This window comes from Schistocerca piceifrons, chromosome 2, assembly GCF_021461385.2.
Source record: "Schistocerca piceifrons isolate TAMUIC-IGC-003096 chromosome 2, iqSchPice1.1, whole genome shotgun sequence".
In the NCBI taxonomy this organism is placed as follows: domain Eukaryota; kingdom Metazoa; phylum Arthropoda; class Insecta; order Orthoptera; family Acrididae; genus Schistocerca; species Schistocerca piceifrons.
Genome location: NC_060139.1, coordinates 958,617,246 through 958,628,205, shown reverse-complemented (window position 1 = coordinate 958,628,205; position 10,960 = coordinate 958,617,246). Strand labels below are relative to the sequence as shown.

The 10,960-nt window shown below is 44.6% G+C and overlaps 1 protein-coding gene across 1 annotated transcript in view; it reads left to right on the top strand.

Annotated features, from left to right (window-relative positions):
• The first annotated feature begins 1,551 nt into the window (after positions 1 to 1,551).
• Positions 1,552 to 10,960, top strand: part of LOC124776671 (60S ribosomal export protein NMD3) — an 89,611-nt gene continuing 80,202 nt past the window's right edge. The window contains exons 1-2 of the mRNA XM_047251774.1: positions 1,552 to 1,709; positions 1,791 to 1,925. Coding sequence (XP_047107730.1) covers positions 1,660 to 1,709; positions 1,791 to 1,925 — 185 coding nt within the window. The 5' untranslated portion in view covers positions 1,552 to 1,659. The remainder of the gene's footprint in view (positions 1,710 to 1,790; positions 1,926 to 10,960) is intronic.

Genomic DNA, 10,960 nt, shown 5'->3' with positions numbered 1-10,960 from the left:
GCATGTTATGACGAGGTGTGTGGATGGTGAACATTTTATGGAATGGTAAGGAGTCGTCCCCATCAGCAGAGTCAAGCTTGCATACATGTTCCAGGAAGCACCACCATACGCATCCAATCAGGGACAGTCATTGCCTCCAGGACCTGCAACCCACCCATTGCCACAAGTGCAGCTCTGGCCTTACACCTCATAACCAACGGCACAAGCGACTCATTCAGGATTCACAATACATTTCCCCACTCGCTTCCTCGACACCGACGATCCGCTTCCGCCATAGGGGCTGGTACAACGTCTGCCTCAATTTCGTCTGAGGTCATTGCAGACAGTGGTTTCACTGCACGATCGTATAACGTTATGATTAGGCATCGAGTGTTGTAACAGGTGCATCACGGCTGTCAAACAGTTTCGCGTCCAACCGTCAGGGGCGCTGTGTTTATTTCTCGGTGCAATTTGTGGTACTCTCTGTTTAAAACATTCCTCCCTCTGATATGCACACTCTATTACTCTACGTAGTTACTTTTTCCTATCTCTTCATTTTAAAAATGGTTACTGTCTAATGTTGTTCACGTTTTTTTGGTGTGCTGAATTATTTGCTGTAATGAGAAAACAGAACAGTATTATAGAACAACTTCAAGGTAACGATAATTCCGAGCCTAAGAAATCTGCTCTCTCCATTATGACGTCTGTTTACTAAACATTAAGAATACGCCTATGCGTAAGTCGGCCAGCCGAAAGTTGTGCTATAACCGACAACGAGTTTTCAAGCAACATTTGCTTTGCGTTACGAAAATAAAGCAAAAAATAAAAGAAAGACGAGAAAGCTGCAAAAGCATGAATCCACTATAAAACCATGAATGAACGCGGTGAAAATAGTTTAACTTTCAATACTGGCCGATGACAACACCGTTCCCCCCACAAACGTCGAGGTCAAAACTTTCTTCTCGAAAACTTATACTTTACCTCCCGATCCGTTTCGTTCCGTTCTGTTAACGGCTTGTGTGAATGGCACCATTTGAAATGTATTGTGGGATGTTTTGACGCGCTGTTCCGTCCCGTCCAATACAATTACGAAGCGACATTTTTCCTTGATGGTTCCTTGTTTCTGGTAGTATTTTCCGAGTTACTGTATCACAGATGATGTCATCTATGTCCTGTGGTCAAAGCCGGAAGGTATCTCATCAAGTCACTTTGATTGTTCAGGAGTGGGCTTAACGAAGTGACATTAAATTGAGATTCCGCCCATTGTGATTTGACGGCGATGTTGCCTGCTGTTCCGTTCAGCTGACGTCTGGCGCGAATCGTCCTTTTGAGGGATCGCAACTCGCTTTCAATGACCGGCACTGGGCTATTAATGTAAATAGCGTTCTGTTGACGTCCCTTCTAGTTTTATCACGCCAGAATTTGTCGATGACCTCGTCTGCCGTTTTGTTCCGTTGATGCCCAGTGTGAATCAGATGTTGTTTGACGTTTCCCAGAGACCATCAAGCGAAAGAGCCTCATTATTTTGAGCCAACGCCGCCTAGGTGGCGTTGTTTGAGCATATCTTCTCAGAGATTCTCTATTCTCTAATCTTTGCATTAGCGCATGGTGATGGGTAGAGAGTTTGTTGTTATTGTACGTTGTTTGTTACACTTCTGAAGTTGACAGAGGGAAAAAACGATGGAGTACATTACCGAAACTGGGGTTCTAGATACAACAGCGCCAAAAATGTAAGTATCTGTAACAAACCTCACTATAGTGAATTTAACCTACAAACACATTCACTTCATTGTGCAATGTTTTCTTTCCAGATTATGTTGTCAATGCGGGGCTGTCATTGATCCAAATCCAGCAAATATGTGCGTTTCGTGTTTGAGGACGCAAGTGGACATAACGGAAGGGATTCCTAAACAAGCTACTCTTTATTTCTGCAAAGGATGTGAGAGGTAACTTCTGCACGGATATGATATTTGTCGGACGAAAGTTGGTGTAAGGATGAATTTCGCATGTTATGACCCCGTGTTTACTGCATTTACACCACCCAGTACGTTACTGTATATAAAGTTTGTGTGAGTAACACGAATCTTCTGCAGATCGACTCATGTATAATAACTATCGCAATGCTGCAATAAGGTATCTTTCTCCTACTTTCACATGTATTTTATCTCACTGTTAGCACGTCTTCCAAATGTTATTGTGTGTGTACTTAAAATTGAACTTCGCCGTAAGTAATGACGTTAAACTTGAGTGCCATAGTATATAAATAAATGCATCGGAAGTGACACTTTTTCTGCATGAACCTTCTTGTTTAGGGTGCTGAATGTTTGTGCTTGATTGTCATACAGAAGCTCCCGACGTAAACTGCACCGTAAATGTGTGAGTCGCTGGAAAGTGGGTAATGAGACATATTGAGATACATTATTCTGCAGAAATATTAAATGTTCAACCCGATTGGGTAACTTGTGGTTGATGCTCTTTAGGCCGAATGAGGTCAATTTTACTAACATGTTGTTGCAATCCATACCATTCATTTTAAGGGTTGATAGTACTAACAAAGGTGAAATATTCAGGACTAGGATCCTGACGTAACCCCTAAGTCATGTACACGAGCTGGTATATTATACCAGTACACTCTTAAAGTTTGTCAGAATCTTAAATATTTGAGGAAAACCCAGTCATACACCATGGCAAAACATGGATTTGCATCCATTAACAAATGCATTTGATAATTCGACCTTAGATCAAAATTATCAGCTTGGCAGCGCTAGTTCAAGTACGTTTATTCACAAAAAGGACATACCATTTGGTGCCCCCTCCCACTCTGACAGTGCCTTTTCTTGGGATTTTTGGTAAGACCTTTAAAAATAAATCTAAATCTTTGGAGTGTGGACTTTTTCCGGCACTTATCGAGTTTAGGACGACACCCATGAAATCTTTGATTTTATACCTATTATCGTCAATTTGACTATGCTAATCACGAATATGACATATTTTTCATCAGTTTTGAAACCGTAAAACAACATATGAGTGTTAATGCTCCTAGTTTCACTCGCAGCAATTCTATCTGTCCTCTTAGGATCCTGCCTAACCACGTACTTGGAACTCTCCACATATTCGGAAGTGAACATCCAAATATTTGTTTCAGTCGCAGCAATTTAAGCTGTCCTCTTTGGTTCATGCCTAACGACAAATCAAAGATTTCATGGGTGTCCTCCTAAACTCTATAAGTGCCCTTTATCCTTTATAATAAGTACTACATAGATATTTCTCTGTAACAGAAATAAATTTCTGAATTTTATTCCATTGTTAAACATTAAAAGAAAAAAAACAGTTCATTTCCATTAAGGTAATTTAAAATTGATAACATGGTCAAAATTTTTGTGTATGCTATTGTGTATGTCGTGTGACTAGGGCCTCCCGTTGGGTAGACCATTCGCCGGGTGCAAGTCTTTCGATTTGACGCCACTTCGGCGATATGCGTGTCGATGGGGATTGAATGATGATGATTAGGACAACACAACACCCAGTCCCTGAGCGGAGAAAATCTCTGACCCAGCCGGGAATCAAACCCGGGCCCTTAGGATTGACATTCTGTTGCGCTGACCACTCAGCTACTGGGGGCGGACTGTATGCTATTCTAAAAGAAAACACAAATTTGTGATACCAAAGAAAAATATTTGAGAGTCTTGTAATATATATATATATAGTCCTACCAAGGTTGCCGCAGGTTCTGGAAATCGGGGAATTTCAAATACATTGGGGAAATTCGAAGAAAACGTTGGAAAAATCTCATTTCTGTCGCAGTTGATGAAATGGTTTGTGTACTGAGGTTTCATGCATCGTCGCTGGATGGATGCAGATGAGTACATGTGCTGCTTCCCTTCCCCCTCATTCCTACTGCTCCTCCCCTTCACACCAGCTTGCAGCCAGTGCTGCCACCACTTCTTGTCACTATACCAACTGCTGCCGACAAGAGGCAAGGAGGCTTGAGGAGTGGTTTGTTTGGATCTGATTCTCAGAGACTGTAGACACTGACTTGAAATGGTGGTCATGTGTGCATAAGTTGTGTGCGCGTGTGCGCCTAGTCCCCGTGCACCCCCCACTCCCTCCCCCATTTTCTGACCAAAGCTATGGCTGAAAATTTAGTTGTGAGTATGATTGTCTTTTCTGCATGCCTCTCTGTAATGGATCGGACCTGGTGATCTGAAGCCATGGCTCCCACTAATGTGTAGGCTCTGCCCATTGGATCTAGTCTCACCAATCTGCTGGCAGGCCAGTTCTGTTTGTGTGTGGCATAATGCAGCAGATTTTCATGGTTTACCCGTGGACACAGGACTGTGGTGCTCCTCAGCAGGGCAGACACAATGCATGATGGATTTCAGGAATTGCGACTGTCTCACTGCAAGCATGTTGTACAGTGTGGTGCTTTAAGGACCTTTTATTTTCTTTGGTACATTTTGGCACTTCAAAAGTAGTTTGTGTTAGAAAGTATGGACCATAAGAAGGAGAAAATTGTGTCAATCGCTGGTGGTTTGTACACTGTGTACCCATATATTTCTCGGAAGAAAAATCATGCAATACCTGTAAAATAATATATATAACACAGTGGGTAATAACTGACAATCACAAATGTAGCAGAACCAACATTTTATTGGTGGTCACCTACAGTGCCAGGTTTACACAATTCTTCCCAATTTTATACACTTCTTTCAAGAGGCCTACTTTTTTCTGAGGTTATTTTTGAAATCAGTGAAGGTATATTTGCAACTCCAGGGATATGCATATTTTTGTCACCAAATGTGTTTCATTTCATTGAAATAAAATAACTTCAGTGGTCTTAATGAAACATACATATGCCATTTTTGCTTGCTTTCTCTATCTAAAAACAGTTCATTACAGATGATGTTGACATCAGTACTTAAGATTTTTGCTCAAACCAGGAAACACCATCTGCTTGCAAGTTTTAGATATATCTTCTTTTGTACTTGTTTCTTGTACTGTAGCTGCAAAGACAGATTGTCAACTTACATCTTAACTTACCCTTAAGATTTCAAAATTTGTCAGGGAAAAATGCTAAAACTTGGGGCAACCGTGCCTACTGCTAATTTTTTATGTGTATAGAAACATAGGCATACTGGAATTTTTCTAGACTTTAAAAATCTTTGAAAATAGTCTGGATATATTGACTTGAAGGTATTGTTCAGTGATTTTAGTTGATAGTCCACCCAATCAGGTAGTCATAAGGATTCATAAACTGACAAAAATAGTGGGGAAGATATCAAGAAATTTTCTTTTTTTTTATTTAAGTTAATGGCTGTGTAGAGAACTTCCCACTAGAAGAAAGGGCTCTAAGATCTTGACTTAATCCTTTCAATCATTCCCATTGACGTCATATCGCTTGACACAGTTTCAATACATGCGTCTTTTAGTTTTCCGATATCAAACTTCTGCAGATAGGAAGCATGGAGCTCTTACTATTGTCCATAAGTCCAACTGTATCACTTAGTGATCATATAGCTATGTTCACAACAGGATAGTAAAAGATTTACTATGAAAAGAGTTTTCTGCTTCGTCAATAGGTTCGTTGCTAGACCTGCAGGCAAACTGGTTTTTCACTTCTGGAGTGAATTTGTCTTTCTTTTTTTTAAGTCTGAATTAGATCAAAGTTTGTCACCGTGCATTTTTGTGCCCATTATCACACCATTAAAGCCTTCTGATTTCATATTTTTCAAAAAAACTGCGAACACTATAAACTAGTTCCACAGCATACTCTAGGTTCTCAATAATGCTGATCTGGTCGATTCTAAAAATAACTTCACACCAGACTACTGTACAACAAACAAATCTGAAATTTGGAACTGTCTTGAAATACCAGTGACACTGTTTCTTCCTAAAGCAACTGTTTTAGAATTTACATTAATCTTGTAAACAGCATCATACACTTGCTCAACATAGTATTTTAAGAGGCTCCAAAGCCAGGGTAAATAGCAATCTATAGCTATTTGCTGATGACATTGTAGTCCACTGGAAAGTCATGCCATTGAGTGACTGTAGGAGGAAGATACAAGATGACAATTTTTATTTGATGTGATGAATGGCAGCTTGCTTTAAATGCAGAGAAGTGTAAGTTAATGCAGCTGAGAAGAAAACAATCCTGTACTATTTGAATAGCCTATAGTATTTGTGTTGTGTTGGTTGACTTTCATATCCATTAGTTATCTATGTGTAGCAGTGCAAAATAATATGGAATGGATCGAGTGCATGAGGTTTGAAGCTGTTGAAGATGAATAGTAGACTCCAGATTATTGGTAGAATTGTAGGAAAGTTGGCTCATTTATAAAGGAGACCATGTGTAGAACACTAGTGTGACTCTTTCTTGGGTACTGTTAGGTTTTTGGATCCCTGTCAAGGCAGATTAAAGGAACACACTGAACCAATTCATAGGCATACTACTACATTTCTTACCAATAGGTTCAATTAATACGTGACTTTCTCGGAAATGCTTCTTGAACTCAAATAGGAATCCTTGAAGAGAAGACGATGCTCTTCTTGTGAAACACTATTGAGAAATTTATGTGTGGCTGACTGCAGAACAGCTCTACTGCTGCCATTGTATACTTCATGTAAGGCCCATGTGGACAAGATAAGGGATATTAGGGCTCATATGGTGGCATTCAAACAGTCATTTATCCCTCATTCCATTTGTGCTTGGAACAGGCAAGGGAATGGCTAGTAGTGCTACAGGATACCTGCTGCCACGCATTCTATGGTTGCTTGCAAAGTATGTATCTATATCTACATATATACTCCACAAGCCACTGTACGGTGTTTGGCAGTGTTACCGTGAACCAGTACTAGCTGCTTCCTTTCCTGTTCCATTCATAAATAGAGTGAGGGACAAACAATTGTCAATATTCCTCCATATAAACCCTAGTTTCTTATCTTTGTGGTCCTTAGGGGAAATGTATATTAGTGGCAGTAGAACCAGTCTACAGTCAGCTTCAGATTCCCGCAGTCTACATTTTCTCAATAGTCTTCTGCAAAAAGAACATTGCCTTCCCTCCAGGGATTCCCATTTGAGTTCCCGAAGCATCTCTGCAATACTCTCATTTTGTTGGAACTTGTCGGTAACAAAACTAAAAACCTGCCTCGTAACTGCTTCAATGTCTTCCTTTAATCCAACTTGGCATGGGTGCCATACACTCAAACAGTACTCAAGAATAAGTCACAGCAGCATCCTGTATGCAGTCATGGACCACACTTTGCCAAAATTTTACCAATAAATCAAAAGTCAACAATTCACCTTCCCTACCACAATCCTCACATGCTTATTCCATATCGTTTTGCTTTGCGAGTTATGCCCAGTCATTTAATGGTAACTGTGTTGAACAGGACACTACTAATGCAGCTTCCAAATATTATTGGTTTGTTTTTCGTACTCATTTTCATTAACTTAACTTTTGTACATTTAGAGCCAGCTGCCATTCATCACACCAACTAGGAACTTTGTGTAAGTCATCTTGTATCCTCCTACAGTCACTCATGTTCAACACCTGCCCGCACACCATAGCATCGTAAGCAAACATCTGCTCATTGCTGCCCACCCAGTCCGCCAGATCATTTATGTGCATAGAAAGCAATCTCGGTCCTATCACACTTCCCTGGGGCACTCCTGATAAAAACCCTTGTCTTATTAACACTTCCCTTCAAGGGCAACATACTGGGTTCTATTACTTAAGAAGTGTTCGAGCAATTTGCACATCTGGGAACCTATTCCGTGGGCTTGTACCTTCATTAATATTCTACAGTGGGGTACCATGTCAAATGCTCTTCAGTTCGCCCGTAGTTCGCAGTATGTAGATCTAGGTGTAGATAGCACCTACTTAGCTTTCCTAATGGGTGTCACTGAGAGGTTTTACAGTCACAGCAGGTAAATATATCTTCAATATACCCCTTAGGTATGTAGATGTGGAAAATAAATTGAAAACTTCTTGAACCATCCTGAAAAAGTTGATGGCGGTAGAACATGATTGCACTGCGCAATTTGTAGCAAAGTTCAACAAAAAAAAAGCCCCGAAGGAATTGTCCAGCATACCTTCTCATTGAAGAGAATATTGGTTAGCTGTTTTCCAGTCATCATCATCATCTTGGACAGTTTCCAGCCACTGGCTGGGTCTGTCGGGAACACAAGCCTCTCCATCGTGTTCTGTCTTTCCACCATTCCTCCTCTTCCACCTCCCCCTGCGGGTTCGGGGGTAAGAATAGGCCCGCGGTATTCCTGCCTGTCGTAAGAGGCGACTAAAAGGAGTCTCAAACGTTTCGGCCTTCTGTGATGGTCCCCTCTTGGATTTGACCTCCTTTTTTTCCAAATTTCCGTTGTTAGTGCGTGCCATTTGGGGAAGGACACCTTACGTGGTGTTTTTCTATTGGTTCATCATGCACCTCCATCTTGCATGTTACCTATTGTCATGTGGGGGGGACTACACCCAACATCTTCTGGGTTGTCTCCTTCTCGTCTTGTGCGCAATCATCTTCTTAGCGCCCACGACAACTGTGGACCCTTTCAACACCTAAAATCCAGCAAGGTAGCCAGTCCGTTGTGGTGGGGTCGTCATGTACCCTCTTGGTGGTAGCCCCCTGACCACACAGGGATCGCACTACAGATGCCAGAGCTGTTTCCTCCCCATGCATGCCAAGGAGTATGTGCCCATCTTGTCTGGGGCACGGGGACTCCGGGCAACGGGATATCGGCCAGGTACCCGTTGCTTTGGCTGGGTGGCGCCCTTGGGGAGAGCCCTCGTTCGGAGTAGGTGGCATCTGGGCGGATGTGGCGCAATGAAGCGCAATAAATCACACCAAGCTGGTGGTCGCACGGCCACCAGCGTCTCTAAGCGAGGTAGAGTAGACTTTGATGCTGCACAATATGACCCTCAGTCGTTCCCCTCGTTGGCTGCGCCATGGGAGGGACGCCGATCTAGTGCCAAGCGGGAGCCTTACGTACCGCAATACCTTGTCTGCAGCAGGACTGATGGTGACTCCTTTCTTACGACGAAGCCTCTGTTTTTTGTGGAACACCTGGAGGATAAGTTTGGGGAAGTGGCGGGGTTGTCTAAAATGAGGAATGGGTCCATCCTCCTCAAGACGTCCTCCCCAGCCCAGTCACGAGCGTTGCTCTTGTGTGATAAGCTGGGTGACGTCCCTGTTACCGTCACTCCCCACAGTAGCTTTAATATGGTCCAGGGGATTATTTACCATTGTGACCTCTTGTTACAATCCGATGACGAGCTGAGAGCCGACTTGGAACGACGTGGTGTACATTATGTCCGTCGTGTACATAGAGGACCCAAGACTAACAGGGTGGCCACCGGTGCCTTTATCTTGGCCTTCGAGGGTGATGTCTTGCCCGAGAAGGTCAAGGTGATGGTTTACCGTTGCGACGTCAAGCCGTACATCCCTCCCCCAATGCGGTGCTTCCAGTGCTGGAAGTTTGGGCATATGTCCTCCCGTTGCCCATCCAGCACTACATGTCGAGATTGCGGACGCCCCTCTCATCCCGATTCTCCATGTGCGCCTCCGCCTGTATGTGTCAACTGTGGGGAGCACCACTCTCCATGCTCGCCGGATTGCCCCGTTCTTCATAAGGAGCGGAAGATCATGGAATTTAAGACTCTGGACCGGCTTACTTATTGAGAGGCAAAACTGAAATATGAAAGGTTGTATCCTGCTTCCATTCGAACATCTTATGCTGCACCCACGTTATCGTCACCCACGCGAGTGACGGTTGTCGCCTCATCTGTGCCGCCTTCAGTGGGCCCTCGTGCCTGGGGGCAAGCCTTCCTCTGTTGCCCCCTTAGCAGTTGGGGGCAAACCCTCTTCTGTCGCTCCCCCCACGCTTACTTCGGGAGTGACATCTCCAAAACCAGGGGGCTCGATCCCTCCCCCTCCTCCGCCGGCGTTGCCTCTGCCGGTTCCTCTCTCGCAGAAGGGGTCCCTTGGGGCTCTCCCTTCCTCCGTTTCTTCTCCTACCCAGCCGGATGTCAGCCAGTGGCTGAAGGTTCCGCCACCTGCTGGTCGTAGGGCTTCTGCGTCATCGTCAGCCTCCGACGCTCCTTCAGATAAGCTCTCCCAGCCCTCTCACCCTAAGGGCCGACGTGAGAAGAAGGAACGGAATGTGTCCAAGAAGAAGGACGTTCCGGCGGTTTCAGTACCGCCTGCTGTACATAGTCCTGGCTCCGGGGATGAGGTGGAGATCCTCGCCTCTGCCGCGGATCTGGCCCTCACGGAACCCTTGGGGGCCTTTCCTATGGACTCAGCTGACTCTCCCCCGGTGGCGGCAGTTGGCTCTGAGGTGCCGTCTGCCTCTTAGTCGCATTCACGCCCTCCCAGTCCCTTCCTGCTTCCATTCTCCAGTGGAACTGCGGCGGTTATTTCCGCCACCTGCCTGAGCTCCGGATGCTTCTAAGTGTTTCCCCTGTTCTCTGCATTGCTCTGCAGGAAACTTGGTTTCCGGCAATGCAGACCCCCGCCCTTCGCGGTTATCGGGGATACTATAAGAACCGCGCTGCCTGCCAACGAGCGTCAGGTGGGGTTTGCCTTTTTGTTCACCACTCTGTCTGTAGCTCGCCAGTACCCCTTCTGATGCCTTTTAGAGGCAGTCGCTGCCAGGGTTGAGCTCTCGCCGGCTATTACTGTTTGCTCTGTTTACATTCCTCTGGATGGGGAGCTCCCCCGACATGTTTTGGCTGCGCTGCTGGCTCAACTCCCGCCACCTTTGCTGCTTCTGGGCGATTTCAATGGCCACAACCCTCTCTGGGGTGGGACTGTCTCCGATGACCGCGGTCGGGCCGTGGAGCATGTGTTGGCTCAGCTCAACCTTAGCCTCTTGAACACCGGTGCTCCGACGCATTTCAGTGTGGCCCATGGCTCATTCTCGGCCATCGATCTCTCTCTTTGCAGCCCTGGACTTGTCCCATCCCTCCAC